This window comes from Heteronotia binoei, chromosome 5 (assembly GCF_032191835.1).
Source record: "Heteronotia binoei isolate CCM8104 ecotype False Entrance Well chromosome 5, APGP_CSIRO_Hbin_v1, whole genome shotgun sequence".
NCBI lineage: Eukaryota > Metazoa > Chordata > Lepidosauria > Squamata > Gekkonidae > Heteronotia > Heteronotia binoei.
The window spans coordinates 10113296-10129309 of record NC_083227.1 but is presented as its reverse complement, the minus strand read 5'-3'; the positions used below and the strand labels follow the sequence as shown (position 1 = coordinate 10129309).

Below are 16014 nucleotides of genomic sequence, written 5' to 3'. Positions count from 1 at the left end.
AATCAATTTCTCAATTCCTACTCATACACATTGGTCCACTGGCTGGGCAAGGCAATGGGCCACGCAGACGCGCTCAGCCGTTTGCTGTTGCCCACCATGGACCCCGACCCAGCTCCGGCCCACCATGTTATGCTTATAGAAACTCTCCCAGAGCGGCCCCTACACACAGCAGAGGTAGCGAAAGCCACAGGGAGAGACAAGACACTCGCGAGGGTTCTCGACTGGGTGGTAAGGGGCTGGCCAGAGGGTAAGCTGGGGGAAGAGTTCAGGGCATACACCATGAGGAAGGAGGAATTAGCTGCCCACAAAGGGTGCCTCCTCTGGGGCAGCAGGGTAGTGGTGCCGCCCCTGCTACAGAAGCGAGTACTAGAATCGCTCCATGAAACTCATCCAGGGATTGTGAGGATGAAAGCCCTAGCACAGAGCTATGTCTGGTGGCCGGGGATGGACGAAGAGATAGAAAGTTGGGTTCGGAGGTGTAGAGTGTGCCAGGAATCCCAACCCGAACCACCAAGCGCCCCCGCACAACGATGGGAAACCAACAGGAAACCATGGTCAAGGCTCCACGTCGACTTTGCGGGCCCCTTCCAGGGTCAGATATTTTTTATCTTGGTGGCCGCGTACACCAAGTGGCTGGAGGTCATTCCAGTAGCGTCCACCTCCACAGCAGCGGCCATACGAGCGCTGCCAGGGCCCTGAGCACACACGGGATCCCGGACACCATAGTCTCGGACAACGGGACCGCCTTTACCTCCAGGGAATTCCAAGAGTTCCTACAGAGGTACCTAATCAGGCACATACGGTCCGCCCCATTCTACCCGGCCACCAACGGCCAGGCGGAACGAATGGTGCGAACCACAAAGGAAGCCCTGGGCCGCATTGTTCAAGGGGATTGGGACCACCGTCTAGCCGCCTTCCTGTTCGACAACAGGATAACCCCCAACCCAAGTACAGGGGTGAGCCCAGCGGAACTACTCATGGGGCGCAAACTGATCACTAGACTAGATCGGTTGCACCCCGACAGGGCTTCGGACATCCGAGGGTCCCCAGAAACCAGAGAAGCGGCCAGGGGATTCTTCTTGGGAGATCCGGTGTACGCACGGAACTACGCGGTCGGCCCCGAATGGGTAGCCGGGCGGGTACTGCGCGTTCTGGGGTCCCGCCACTATGATGTAGCCACAGAAGAGGGCCCAATCTTGCGAAGGCACATCGACCAAATGCACCGCCACACCCTGCCAGAAGAGCCCGAAGCCATACAGGGCAGGGGGGAACCCAGGGCCACCCTGCCCCGGGAAATGGCCCCGCCAACCGCTCCATGGGAGCAGGTAGCGGAGCCCCGCCCGAGCAAAGAAGACCCCCAGGCTAGAGCCCCGACCGAACCGGAGAGCGGAACCAACCAGAGGCCAGTGGTTTCCCCAAGCCGGGAACCCGCCGCCCCATCCACCACAGCAGCCGAGCCCCCGACCGAGCCAGTGGCACCCCAAGAGGCCCCCCGGAGGTCGACCAGAGTACGGACAGCCCCCACTTACTTGCGGGACTATGTGTCCTGAGCTAAGGGGGGAGGAGTGTTATGTATTGACTTTAATGCATGTCTCATGGCGGGCTCGACAGAAGGCGACCCACGGGTCCCCGGATGTCACTCGCCTTGGGTACCGCCCAGTTTAACTGACCAGGATTGGACTTGTCAGTCTGGGGGGCAGTTCCGGGTTATGTATATAAGCGGGACCCGGCCCGCGTGTTCTCTCTCTTGTAATGTGCCCCCATTAAAGAATGTTGCCTTTCAATCGTCTCGAGTCTCAGTACATTACACTGGCTAAATCCATGGATGAGTCCCAAACGTCAAGATCTACCTATTCCGCCAGGTCTTTGGCTGAGGCAATGGATGTCCAATCCATCTCGGCCTCCCCTGCCCTCGGAAATATGCTGTTTTACATCTGCAGGAGGCATTATAGATTGTTCTGGAGTTGTTGTAGGTTTGCCGCCATCTTGTCTTGTTTTAATTCTGGTTTTAGTGTTATTTGTCTATATCTTATTGTGAGCTGCCCTGAGCCCATTTTTTGGGATACGGCGGGATATAAACCTAATAAATAAATAAATAAATATTTATTGGCCTACACAGCCCTTATCACCTTCAAGGCCAGAGGTGGGAGTATAATAATTGACTTATCATGAGAACCTGCAGCTTGAAGGATAGAAGGGGGAGAACCTGAGTGGTGAGGTAAACTTCTACAGGCTTCTCTTGAGAACATGTCCTGAATGGATATCACCATCAATAGAGGTTGTTGGGCAAAAAAACTATAATTGAATTAAGGCCCAGAAGAAGAGAGACTAGCCTAGATTCTGTGGGACCGAAAGTCTGAATTTTTATATGCTCAAACTGCAATTGCTAGTAACAATAGAGAATGCCTGAGCTGTGGCCTTCTGCATTTGGATGTAAGGTCTGTGCCGTCTAATGCAAGTACTGGAAAGTGTTAGATGGTTAAGCTCATTTTCTTGCTGTAGGCTTTAGAGCAGGGGTGTTGAACTAATTTCTTATGAGGGCCAGATTTGACATAAATGAGACTTGTCAGGCCAGACCACGCATGTCATAAAATGTAATGCCAGGTAGCAGAGATATAAATTTTATAAAGGCCACAGACAAACACAAAGATTTTGAATCTCTCCCGTGAAGGTCAAGGGAACTGGGCAAAGGAAGCTCTGGCTCTTTCCCTTCCTCCTCAGGGGATGAGGGGGGCAGAGCCTCAGCCAATAGAAGGAAGAGAGGCTTGGCTCAGTAGCTCTGCTGTGCGATTGAGAGAGCCTGGCAAAGCAAGCTCTCTTCCTCCCCAAGAGAGGAGCCTCATTCCAATGGTGAAAACAGAGGCTTTTCTCTGTAACTGCTGTGTGATTGAGAGAGCCTGGCAAAGCAAGCTCACCCTCCTCCCTTCCTCCCCAAGGGAGGAGGCTCAGCCAATGGAGAAGATAGAGGCTTTGCTCTGTAGCTCCTGTGCGATTGAGCAAGCCTGGCAAAGCAAGCTGTGACGCAGAAGGAAACAAGACAGAGGGAGAAGAAAGCAGACTTGCTCGTTGGCCTGATAGGAACCTTCTGGGGCCTGATTCAGCCCCCAAGCTGCATGTTTGACACCCCTGCTTTATACTAACGTGGTGCCTGGAAAGTAAATCTTTATTGTGATTAAAATTAATAAAACTCCATAGATCATTTTATAAAAATAAACAAAGGTCTGATTACTTGTGTACAACTGCCCAGGGAACCCACGGGGTCCAACCTTGACAAGAGAAATAGTAACCAGTGGAGTGACAGATAAACGCATCCCAGAAATGGTGAATTCCAGCAGCAGCAAACGTGAGAAAGAACGGTTGCAAAAATAGGTCTGGACGGGTCACTCCAGGCTCCCTCACCTGTCTTCACCTCCTGGAAGAAGGCCAGATCCTGCCGCACCAGAGACGAGAAGAGCAGGCCGCGCACCCGGAGGTTCATCCGGGACATGCTGAATGTGAAGAGCCCCCCGCGACAGCCGGAGAACAAAGAGCTGAAACGGGCACAAGAGAAAGAGAGATTGTGGGTCCCTCCATGCGGCTGCATCCTTCAGGCAATGAGTCACTCCAGATACTCAGGTCGCCTTCCCAAAGAGTTGAGCTCTGGGCACTCCTGAGGCGCATGCGCCCACCAGGCCTCATTTTGGGCAGGGGCTCACAGGAACCTCTCAATTTTATTGTGCTCTTTCTTTCTTACCTTCCCCACCCCCGCCAAGAAAATACTTGCTTCTGGGCTCCACTGTTCAACCCCTGTGAGAATTTTGCTGAACTCTTAAGATTTGACTAACTTTTTAACATTTCCTCCCACAAAAAATGGGAAAATAACCAATACATATAAAGCAGGCAGACGGAAATCTCCCTCATGCCACTGTGGCCACATAGGAGAAAGTAATTTTAAAAAGTATGAGGGGAGTCAGGTTTTATTACAACACTTATAATTGTCATGGTAAATTTTCTAAGCGCTGTTGAGCTGTCTATAAAATGTTTTTATTGTATTTTATTGTTTTATTTCATGTTGTACTCCGCCCTGAGCCCTTCCGGGAATGGGCAGAATAGAAATATACTAAATAAAATAAATAAATAAATAATTCAAGAAGCTTTTTAAGGCAGATGCTGAGGTGATATAATTTAGTAAACCGTCCAGGGATATCAAGGGTGTGTGGCAGATGCACATGAGGCATGCAAATGAGTTGTGATAACGAGCTCCGGCACCTCTTTTTCTACAAAATGACCCCACGATCAGAAGGGCAGCGGGGAAGTCCAAGGAAAAGGTGCCACGGTGTTCCCTCATGCCAACTCTGCACTGTGGCCTGGTTGGGCAGAACAGCCCCCACCCTCCACACCTGCCAGGACTCAAGGTTTCATAAGCAGGGTTGCCAACAGGGCCTGGAGAAAAATTTCAAGGCTGCCTAGCAGAAAGAGACTAAATTCCGGGAAAGGGCTGGATAGCCTCGTGGGAGGGCAACTACAAATTCAGCAAACCCTTTGTCAAAGAGAAAGGAAGGAGGGCTTGACTTCGGACCTATCGTTCTCTCTTATCCTGACTGACCATGCAGGATTGCGGAGGGTAAAATAAGGGGACTAGATAGAGAGTCTTTGAAGGAACATGAAGAAGAAGATCGTAGATTTATAGACTCTCAGAGCGGCTCACAATCTCCTTTCCCTTCCTCCCCCACAACAGACACCCTGTGAGGTGGGTGGGGCTGAGAGAGCTCTCTCAGAAGCTGCCCTTTCAAGGAGTCTCAGAGTAGCTCACAATCTTCTTTCCCTTCCTCCCCCACAACAGACATCCTGTGAGGTGGGTGGGGCTGAGAGAGTCCTCCCAGAAGCTGCCCTTTAAAGGACAACCTCTGCCAGAGCTATGGCTGCCCCAAGGCCACTCCAGCAGGTGCAAGTGGAGGAGTGGGGAAATCAAGCCCGGTTCTCCCAGATGAGAGTCTGCACACTTAGCCACTACACCAAACTGGCTCTGGATTTAAATCCTGGCTCTGGATTTATATTTCAGAGTCTCAGAGCGGCTTACAATCTCCTTTATCTTCTTCCCTTCCCCCACAACAGACACCCTGTGAGGTGGTTGGGACTGAGAGAGCTCTCACAGCAGCTGCCCTCTCAAGGACAACCTCTGCCAGAGTTCTTACTGACCCAAGGCCATGCCAGCAGCTGCAAGTGGAGGAGTGGGGAATCAAACCCGGTTCTCCCAGATAAGTGTCCGCGCACTTAACGATGACACTAAACTGTGGGAATCTCATGCCCTGAGAAACTGCTTGGTTTGCAGGTCTCACAAAGACCACAAACAGGAAAGTGAGTGTACCATCTGCCTGGCATAGCAGCCTGGAAGCTCCCATATTTCCTATTGTGGCTGAAGAGTCAAAAAGGCACAGGCATCTCACATCCTGTTCACTCACATTCTAACTCTTTATGCTGACCCTTGCAGTATTGACAAATTGATGACTGTATTGAATCCTGTAAACAAGTATAGATTTAGTCCGTCTTCCTTGAACAGATGTATCCTGCTGTTTGTTTAAACACTATGTATTAAGCAAATATGTAGCTTCAAGGAATGTATAAATAAAGTAAGGGTCGGCTGAGGAAGTCAGACCTCTCTTCTTCCTGAACCTACATGTGTGACTGATGATTCCTTCAAGTGGCACCCGAACAGGGACATTCAGCTCACTGAAGCAGGCACAGCTCAGCTCCCGGGATAAAAGCTCCTGCTTTCAGGTATCAGCTGGCACAGCCCAGCAGCTCAGCTCCTACTTATCAAACGCCTGGATTACGGCCCCGAAGTGCGCACTCCGTCGTTCTAAAACGACCCCTTTCATTTGGTAAGTATGGGTGGAAGGTTCTCTCAGGCTGAGCAGAAACATTTATGTGAGTTAAAGTTTTTGATCCAAAAGTCCGGCGGGTCCGTGACTTCTGGCCAACTTAAGTCTCTGTTAGAAGAGATCAGTAAGCAATGCCCCTGGAATCCGAAGGGAGGTTCTTTTAAACTTCAGGACTGGGAGAAGATAGGGAAGACCTTTCACACAGAGCCCCAAGCTTCTATTCAACTGCTGCAAGTCTGGCATAAATGCAGGTATGCAGTAGAGAAATTTATGCCCGTTTCTAACCCAAGCCAGCTCTCCAAAGATTGTCCCCTAAAAGGCACTGGTGTCCAACTTCCGCCGCCTGCCTCTTCTTCTTCTTCCTCCTTCTCCCCCTCCTCCACCAACAGATCCACCCGTCGGCCCACCATCTAACGCCCTGGAACGCATGATCTGTGAAGTTTTGGAGAAGGAACTTGATCAGGCAAAATTGGAAGATGTCCCAGAATTGGCAGAAATGTTGTCTATTCGCCCTGTGCATTTGACAAGGGAAGAGGTGCCTGACCTTTTCTCAGTATGCCCAGTAATATATGCACAGAATGAGAACAGGCAGTAAGTTGTTACCTATACTGTGTTGCCCCACTCTGTCTTCGGTGAAACTCAAAAGGTTATCAGAAATATGGGCATAGGGGAAACCAATGTGCAAAGTCCTTTAGAAGGAATCTCTAATGGATACACTGGGATTCCTCAAGACTGGAAAAATATGATAACGATGATGTTAACTCCTGAACAGTATGTGGCATGGGACAGTGAATATTGTCATTTGGCTGATGCTCAAGGGTGTGGCTCCAATGCGTCTTATACTGCTGAACAACTATATGGATCTGGACAGTTCCGTACTATTGAAGCTCAATCTGTGTTCTCTTTTGCAACCCTTGCTGTTGCGTCTAAATGTGCTTTACAGGCCTTTGTCAAGGTACCTACAGAAGGGAAACCAGCCCATAGTTTTGCAACTGTCTGTCAAAAGCTACAAAAACTCTACTTAGACCTTACCAATTGTCTTCAGGCAGCAATCAGAAGACAGATTGATAATCCTGATGCAGCAGGAAAATTGATGATGAAATTGGCCAAGGGAAATGCTAATTTGGATTCAAAAAGAGCCCCGTGGTGCAGAGTGTTAAAGCTGCAGTACTGCAGTCCTGAGCTCTGCTTACGGCCTGGCAGAAGATGGATTCAGGTAGCTGCCTCAGGGTTACTCAGTCTTCTACTCTTCTGAGGTTGGTCAAATGAGTACTCAGTTTGCTGGGGGGGAAAGTGTAAAACACACTTTACTTTGCAACAGTGCTCAGTGCACCAGGCTGAGATTGCTGCTAGAGCAATGGCTTCCTGGTACAGGTGTCTCTCCAAATTGACCTTAATTTGATTGGCTATATTTTTAATCTTGCAGTTTTTAATTTTTTGGTTGTGAGTTACCTATTTTCTGTTACTCATAGTGAAAAGCAATTTTAATTTTAATCTTCCTGGTGTGATTGCTCAGGGCAATGCATTTGCTGATGAGATTTTAAAAGATGTTTTTTCGCTATTTATGCTGTTAACCCGTGTAGTTTGTAAACTAACATAAGAGAAGCTGTGTTGGATCAGGCCAACAGCCCATCCAATCCAGCACTTTGTGTCATCCAGTGACCAATACGTGTGTCACTTTGGTGTAGTGATTAAGTGTGCAGACTCTTATCTGGGAGAGCCAGGTTTGATTCCCCACTTCTCCACTTACACCTGCTGGAGTGACCTTGGGCGGTCATAGCCCTCTCAGAGGTTGTTCTGGTTAAGAGCAGTTTCTGTCAGTGCTCTCTCGGCCCCACCCACCTTACAGGGTGTCTGCTGTGAGGGAGGGCAGAATATAGATCCAATGTCTTTTTCTATGCATACACACATGCACATATATAGGTTTATATATACTGTGGCTGATAGCAACCAATGGACCTCTGCTCTATATTGCTATCTAGTCCTCTCTTGGGACTGACTTTGCTTGTAGCTGCCACCACCTCCTGTGGCAGTGAATTCCACATGTTAATCACCCTTTGGGTGAAGAAGTACTTCCTTTTATGTGTTTTAACCTGACTGCTCAGCAATCTCATTGAATGCTCACAAGTGAAAAAGGGAAAAAAGTACTTCTTTCTCTGCTTTCTCCATCCCATGCATAATCTTGTAAAGCTTCATCATGTCACCCTGCAGTCAATGTTTCTCCAAGCCAAAGAGCCTCAAAAGTTTTAACCTTTCCTCATAAGGAAAGTGCTCCCCAACAAACTTTGACAAATGGAGATTAACCATATAGTTTCCCTGACACCCTGATACTGCCTCCATATTTGCCTAGACATGTACTCTAAATATCTTTAGGCTACTGCTCACTATGGTGCAGCCACAAAACATGTCGTGGCTCACCTTATTTCTGCCTTTGTGGTAGTGGGCCACTCCTCAAAGAAGGGAGTCTGCTACTCATGTCATTGCTCACTTAATTGCTGCCATCACTGTCCTGGGCAAACTTCAAAAAACTCAGGACAGACAATGGCCCTGCCTACTATTCTGTTGGTTTCCAAAAATTTTTTGTATTCAATGAGACATCAGTTTCAGTCCTGGTATTCCTTATAATTCCACAGGTCAAGCTATTGTGGAACATGCTAATCAGACCTTGAAAGCCACTCTTCAAAAAACAATTAAAAGGAGTGAAAATGGGAGTTCCTACCCAAATGCAGGAACAGTTGAATTTGGTCTTTGAGCTTATTAACTTGGCATGATCCAGCTCCCCTTACCTGGGGGTGCAGGCATGCTGCTGTAGTTTTCTCTTGCAGGTCTTCTGTGGGTTCTGGCACATTGTATTCGCCCGGCTAAAGATGGCATGGCATCAGGGTCTCCCAAATCTGGTTCCTAATTTCAATCTCAGCCTCAAACGCTGGAAGAGGCTGGGCAAGAGCCTTCTCCAGAGAATTTGGTGGCTGCTGTTTTTGCAACTCACAATGAAAACCATGACTAGTCTCTATTGTTTGTATTTATGTATTCTGTCTCCTGTCAAGTTTTCTATCTTACTTTGAACTTTCCCAATTTTTTATTCATTTAAATCTGAAAATTCCTTTTGTTAGTTCTGAATTTTTATTTTCTGAAAAAACACACAGTGTTTTAAAATTCTACCTCACAAATTTTGGTTCCTACAAGACCTCTTTTCATTTGAAATTACAGCATGTGTTATAAAAGAACATCTATATCTTTCCTGGGATAAAACTACCCTCTCACTGTGCATCTTCTCTCTTAAGTCTTGCAAAACTTGTTTGTTTTACCAGTGACCCAGTTATTCTCAGTGTTGTGTTTCTCATAGAAATACCTTTTCTAGATTTGCTGGTAATTCACTAGGCAGAATTCCTGAAAACTCTTAGAAATCTGGGCTTTAATAATGTTCTGCATTCCTCGAATGTATATCTTCATTTGCTCTCTTAATGTCATTTAATAGTTATATTCCATCTATGAACTGTGCATATCTCTCTTCCTATTTAGCTATTTGGTGAACCTCTTACCTGTGGAAGGAGGCATCTACATGCTCATCAATTTTATGAAGTTTCAGCCTCGCCATTATTTCAACCTTCTTCATCAAGGTGCATGTTTTAGCACCCTGCTTTATGCATCAGTTTTAAATTATATCTTTGCACTGCCACACACATCTCCTTGGCTGTGCAAGCTCCTTACTAGGTTTTCTCCTAAGTTTATATATTTATTGCATGCTTATTATAAATAGATTTAAGAATTGTTTTGTGTGTTTGTCAAGGTGTATTAACCAGAATTTGCTTTTAGGATTTTGTTAAAGTTTGTTGAAACCCACTCTCACACCTATGCAAGACCCACAGAACAAATTTTGGATGAACTGGCACAGAGAAAAATGGTTTAAATTCTCTGATCCAGTTCCCTAATCATTTTGAGTCTGACACCTCATATACATGGATGTTAAAGCTGGCAGTGTTCTATTGAGGCCTCAGTTTTGTTTTGTTTGTTTTTTGAAGTTTTTCTTATTTTTGACAATTTCATATGTTCCAAAGCAATAGCAAGAGTTTTTCTTTCCTTTTTTGTGACCATTTTCATAATCCAGGGGTAATTCCAACTCTGGTAATCTCTTTTTGGAGCTCCAATCTTGTGCACAATTTCACGTTTTCTTTTTTAAAATTCATATCTGTTGCAACAAAGTAAAAAGCCTCTCATGAATCTCTAGGTGCATGCCTTCTATATGGGTGTACACTAGCCTGAATCATGAGAAGTGATGCATAAGTTTATATTGTGGATTTGTATGCTGCATAATGTATGGTGTACAAAATTTGCCCTTTAACGATGGAAGTATAGAGACCTTGTCAAACTAAGACTCCATATAAGGAGGAAGACGTCTCCAGTCCAAAACAAGTGTGGTAATTTATCTAATGTGTGCAACCCTATCTCAACAGGGTTGAGCTCAAGTTATGGCAATTTGTGGACAGCCAAGAAATGCTTTAAAAGGAAAAAAGCACCTATTATTGTTGTTTTGTTTGTTTCTCCAAGTATGTTTTCTAGGCTCTTCCATATCTACCCAGAAGTCCTGAAATTTGCCTGGCCATGCCTCATTGATGTTGGAAGGAAGGCCTCCCCCAAAACCCCATCCAAACTGAGTTATGGAGAAAACTTATTTCCAGGGAAATTCCTCTGCCTAGCAAAAGGCTGGTTGCCCCAGCTGATCACAACAGCAGCTGATCACACCACTGCCCCTTACAAGTCGTGCTTCCAAATAAAAAGAATTCCTTTTGGCTGCAATAGAAACAGATTTTCCTGTGAAAAGATTGTCATGAAATAGAGCACACAAACTCTCCATGAACTCAAGAAAGAAGACCTTTTGTTAGACTAAGGGAGGAGGGGAACAAGGAATTATTTAGGAAATGGTTTTTGTATTGTAATAATGAGCCAGTATGGACTGCCCATCTCTGGCAATGCTCTCACCTATGTCTGAATGTGTGTATCTTAATCACCTAGGCCACAATAAGTTGCTTGCCATAAAGGCACATGAATTGATTCAGTCTATAGCATGTCACCTGCATACGTCCCTTGCATATCCAATTAGGGCTAGTCCTTTAAAGGGTCTTGAGGTTATAAAACAAATGGTGTTAAATCATAAATGCTTAGCTATGATCAGGCTTTAAAAATGCCTTACTATATTATCACCTATTATCTATGAATAAAGTAGTTGGGGTGAACACGAGTGTACAGATAGCCTACAAAAAATAAAATAAAAAAGAGTGGCATGTGAGAATCTCATGCCCGGAGAAACTGCTTGGTTCGCAGGTCTCACAAAGATGCACCATCTGCCTGGCATACCAGCCTGGAAGCTCCCATATTTCCTATTGTGGCTGAAGAGTCAAAAGGGCACAGGCATCTCACATCCTGTTTACTCCCATTCTTACTCTTTATGCTGACCCTTGCAGTATTGACAAATTGATGACTGTATTGAATCCTGCAAACAAGTATAACTTTAGTCTGTCTTCCTTGAACAGATGTATCCTGCTGTTTGTTTAAACACTATGTACTAAGCAAATATGTAGCTTCAAGGAATGTATAAATAAAGTGAGGATTGGCTGAAGAAGTCAGACCTCTCTTCTTCCTGAACCTACATGTGTAACTGATGATTCCTTCACTAAACTGGAGAAAGGAATTTAAAAACTCAGAGATACGCGCCTCAAGAACTGAATGAAGGGGGTGCACAGAGAGAGAAGGAGCTAACTATTCACAGCAACTGCAAGTCCTGGGATTGGCTTCCAAGTTATCCGTAGCCCACAGAGGGACCCAGAGGAGTCTCCGCCCAGTGGAGGCTCCTTCTGCTACCTGGAAGGCTAGCTGGTTGTTGCTCTCTTCCTGTGCAATAACCCTGCGAGTGCAATAGTGTGCTACTCAGGGCGTTTTTTGTAGCAGGAACTGCTTTGCCTATTAGGCCACACCCCCTGATGTAGCCAATCCTCCTGGAGTTTACAGTAGACCCTGTAAGAAGAGCCCTGTAAGCTCTTGGAGGATTGGCTACATCAGGGGTGTATGGCCTAATATGTAAAGGCGTTCTGCTACAGAAAAAAAATGCTATTGTGTTGCTGCACAAAAACAGACTAATCCACCAGGGACACAAACTGACCAACAGTGATCCAAAGATCAGTTGCCGCAGTGTCCAAGGGCAGCTCACAGTACAGCTTGGAGTGGCCATGATGAGGGGGGCACAGTGGCCCTATGTCCCTCCTCCCCCCCCCTCCCCAGGTGCTTCTGGGTCTGTCTTGTCTGCTCACCCACCTCCTATAACCCAAGGGGAGTTTCATTCATTCATTCACTGGCTGCTTTATGCCGTCTGATGACACTTTTTCACATCCTGCAATTCACCTTGAAATTCAGTTAATATAATTAAATTAAAATGAAGAGGGAAATCTTGATTCTTAGCGATGAGATGATGCTTTCCAATCCTAGCGACAAAGAGGGGAGGGGGCCGCAAGTCGGGGGGTTGCAGGAGAGAGGGCACGACTTCTTTGGCTCTCCACTGCCGCTCTGTCCAAACTCTGCCACACACTGACTCCATCTTTAGCTCTGATGCTTTAAAGGTGTTGTTGGGAATATCGGGGGGGGGGGGGGAGGGGAAGTATCTCACCTGCCCAGGGACACTATGCAGACGAGGAAGATGGCGTCCGAGAAGACTTCAGAGTTGTATTTCTTGCCCAAGATATCAATCACGCGTCCCGTATAGTAAGGGATGAACGTTTCAGCTAGAGAGAGAGAGAAGGCAGAGATAACATTTTAGTAACAGTGAAGAGAATCTAGACCAAAGGAAGTCCTTCTTCACCCAAAGAGTCATTAGCACATGGAATTCACTGCCACAGGAGGGGGTGGCAGCGACAAGCACAGGCCGCTTCAAGATGGGACTGGATAAACATATGGAGCAGAAGTCCATCAGTGGCGATTAGTCACAAGGTAGAGATGTGGCGCAGAGTGCTAAAGCTGCAGTACTGCAGTGGGAGCCCCTCTGCTCACGACCTGAGATCGATCCCAGCGGAAGCTGGTTCAGGTAGCCGGCTCGAGGTTGACTCAGCCTTCCATCCTTCCGAGGTTGGTCAAATGAGTACCCAGCTTGCTGGGGGGGAAAGTGTAATGACCGGGGAAGGCAATGGCAAACCACAACTGTAAAAAATCTGCCAGGAAAACATTGTGAAAGGAACGTCACCCCAGAGTCGGAAATGACTGGTGCTTGCCTTTACCGTTTTTTAGAGATGAAACACTTGTGTCTGGGGGAGGGATACTCTGTACTCTTGGAGCTGGGGAGGCAATGGGGGGGCTTCTGCAGTTTTGGCCCCACTGATGGACCTCCTGATGGCACCTGAGGTTTTCTGGCCACTGTGTGACACAGAGTGTTGGACTGGATGGGCCACTGGCTTGATCCAACAGGGCTTCTCTTATGTTCTTATGTGACACAAAGTGTTGGACTGGATGGGCCACTGGCCTGATCCAACAGGGCTTCTCTTATGTTCTCATGTGACAGTGTTCGACTGGATGGGCCATTGGCCTGATCCAACATGGCTTCTCTTCGGAGTGGAGGGCGGGATATAAATCCAAATCCAATATCTTCTCTTATGTTCTCATGTGACACAGAGTGTTGGACTGGATGGGCCACTGGCCTGATCCAACAGGGCTTCTCTTATGTTCTTATGTGACACAGAGTGTTGGACCGGATGGGCCACTGGCCTGATCCAACATGGCTTCCCTTATGTTCTTATGTGACACAGAGTGTTGGACTGGATGGGCCACTGGCCTGATCCAACAGGGCTTCTCTTATGTTCTTATGTGACACAGAGTGTTGGACCAGATGGGCCATTGGCCTGATCCAACATGGCTTCTCTTATGTTCTTATGTGACATAGAGTGTTGGACTGGATGGGCCACTGGCCTGATCCAACAGGGCTTCTCTTATGTTCTCATGTAACACAGAGTGTTGGACTGGATGGGCCACTGGCCTGATCCAACAGGGCTTCTCTTATGTTCTTATGTGACACAGAGTGTTGGACCGGATGGGCCACTGGCCTGATCCAACAGGGCTTCTCTTATATTTTTATGTGACTCAGAGTGTTGGACTAGATGGGCCTTTTGCTTGATCCAACAGGTCTTCTCTTATGTTCTTATGTGACACAGAGTGTTGGACTGGATGGGCCATTGGCCTGATCCAACAGGGCTTCTCTTATGTGACACAGAGGGTTGGACAGGATGGGCCATTGGCCTGATCCAGCAGGGCTTCTCTTATGTTCTTATGTGACACAAAGTGTTGGACTTGATGGACCATTGGCCTGATCCAACAAGGCTTCTCTTATGTTCTCATGTGACACAGAGGGTTGGACAGGATGGGCCATTGGCCTGATCCAGCAGGGCTTCTCTTATGTTCTTATGTGACATAGAGTGTTGGACTGGATGGGCCATTGGCCTGATCCAACAAGGCTTCTCTTATGTTCTTATGTGACACAGAGTGTTGGACTGGATGGGCCATTGGCCTGATCCAACATGGCATCTCTTATGTTCTTATGTGACACAGAGTGTTGGACTGGATGGGCCATTGGCCTGATCCAACATGGCATCTCTTATGTTCTTATGTGACACAGACTGTTGGACTGGATGGGCCATTGGCCTGATCCAACATGGCTTCCCTTATCTTCTTAACTCCAAACCTGCATTCTTGGTCTGTTTCCACAGAGAAGTTCTGTTTTATGTTGGCTTCTATGCAGTAATGCTCTTTTGGGGAGAGTCCACACGTCATCCCCCAGTTGTCCACGGTCTGTGTTTTTTCCTGCTTTGCTCAGATCTTTCTCTAAACATGATTTGATATTATCTTTTCGGAAAGATCACATCAAAGCTCCTTTGAACGGCACATGGACACAAAAGCATGTTTGTACATGTCTGTCCACATTGGTGCCATTCTGCTTTTCTCAGTCTCTGTGGCTGCCACCAGCCCCCCTCCCACGCACACACAAGTACCTTGGATGGCTTTTTAAAATGTAGTAACTGAGAGAGCTCTGCCATACAATAACATTTTCACATCCCTGTTGCCCCATTCTGCCAGTTTCCTGATTTTAGTTTTTAAAATTAAAAAAAAAATCAAGTCTCTAGCTCTTTTGATTGTTATGCGATAAACTTTCCCCCTTATAACTCCACAAGGAAAAGGGCTAGAAACATGCCTTTTTCAAAAAAACAAAAGGACAAACAAAAACCTGAAGGCTCAGAACTGGAAGACTGAGGCGATAAATATGCTCGGGGGTGGGGTCGGTGTTTAGCAGCAGGAGCTCCTTTGCATAGTAGGCCTCACACCCCTGATGTAGCCAATTCTCCTGGAGCTTGGAGTAGGCCCTGTACGAAGATCCCTGTAAGCTTTTGGAGGATTGGCTACATCAGGGGAGTGTGGCCTAATATGCAAAGGAGCTCCTGCTACAAACAAAGCCCTGAATATGCTATGATGTTAAAGTGAGTTACCATTTCCTGATTGGAAGGGGGGGGGGGGCTAAAACAAAGATAATATGGGGGAAACTGCTCTCTAGTCGCTGCAAATATTTTTGCAGCTGCAGCAGCAACAAGAACCATGCAGCAAATCAGGTCTTTGTGGAAGCAGCCCAGTTCTACCTTTTCCCCTCCCTTATCTTTTCCCTTTTTTAAACAGCAACTTGATTGAGAAAAATCTCTCCTGCACATCCACCAACCTGCACATTCACCAGGACTTGCGCACGGACAGGCCGTGCTCACACTCACCCATCACTGCAATAGTGAGGAAGACAAACGCGCCGCCCAGGTAGGGGGCATCTGGAGTTAATAGCCTCAGCAGTTTCCACAAGGTGGCCCTGTCTTCTTTCTTGCTTTCTCCCCTGCTGCCCCCCTGCCCCAGAGCCCACCAGGTGAGGCAGGCCACAGCCACTGCCCCATAGCCCAGCAGCAGCCAGGACCACGGGGCTGAAGAGAGCAGGAGAGGGGGGTCTCCGAACCACTGCCCCACGGAGTAGTACAGGGTGGGTAACAGACACAAGGTCACCACAGCCTCAGGAGGGACCTGGGAGGGCCGGGCCAGAGACAGCAACCTCCGGACCCCCAAGAGAACTGTCAGGCGCAGCCCGGCCTCC

General features: G+C 47.2%; 2 protein-coding genes across 2 annotated transcripts in view; one reads left to right on the top strand and one right to left on the bottom strand.

Annotated features, from left to right (window-relative positions):
- Positions 1 to 12614, bottom strand: part of LOC132571109 (antigen peptide transporter 2-like) — a 35922-nt gene extending 23308 nt beyond the window's left edge. Inside the window, exons 1-2 of the mRNA XM_060237790.1 lie at positions 12520 to 12614; positions 3400 to 3530 (exon numbers count right to left, since the gene is read on the bottom strand). Coding sequence (XP_060093773.1) covers positions 3400 to 3487 — 88 coding nt within the window. The 5' untranslated portion in view covers positions 3488 to 3530; positions 12520 to 12614. The remainder of the gene's footprint in view (positions 1 to 3399; positions 3531 to 12519) is intronic.
- Positions 1 to 16014, top strand: part of LOC132571671 (class I histocompatibility antigen, F10 alpha chain-like) — a 168421-nt gene that overhangs the window by 132056 nt on the left and 20351 nt on the right. The window lies entirely within an intron of this gene.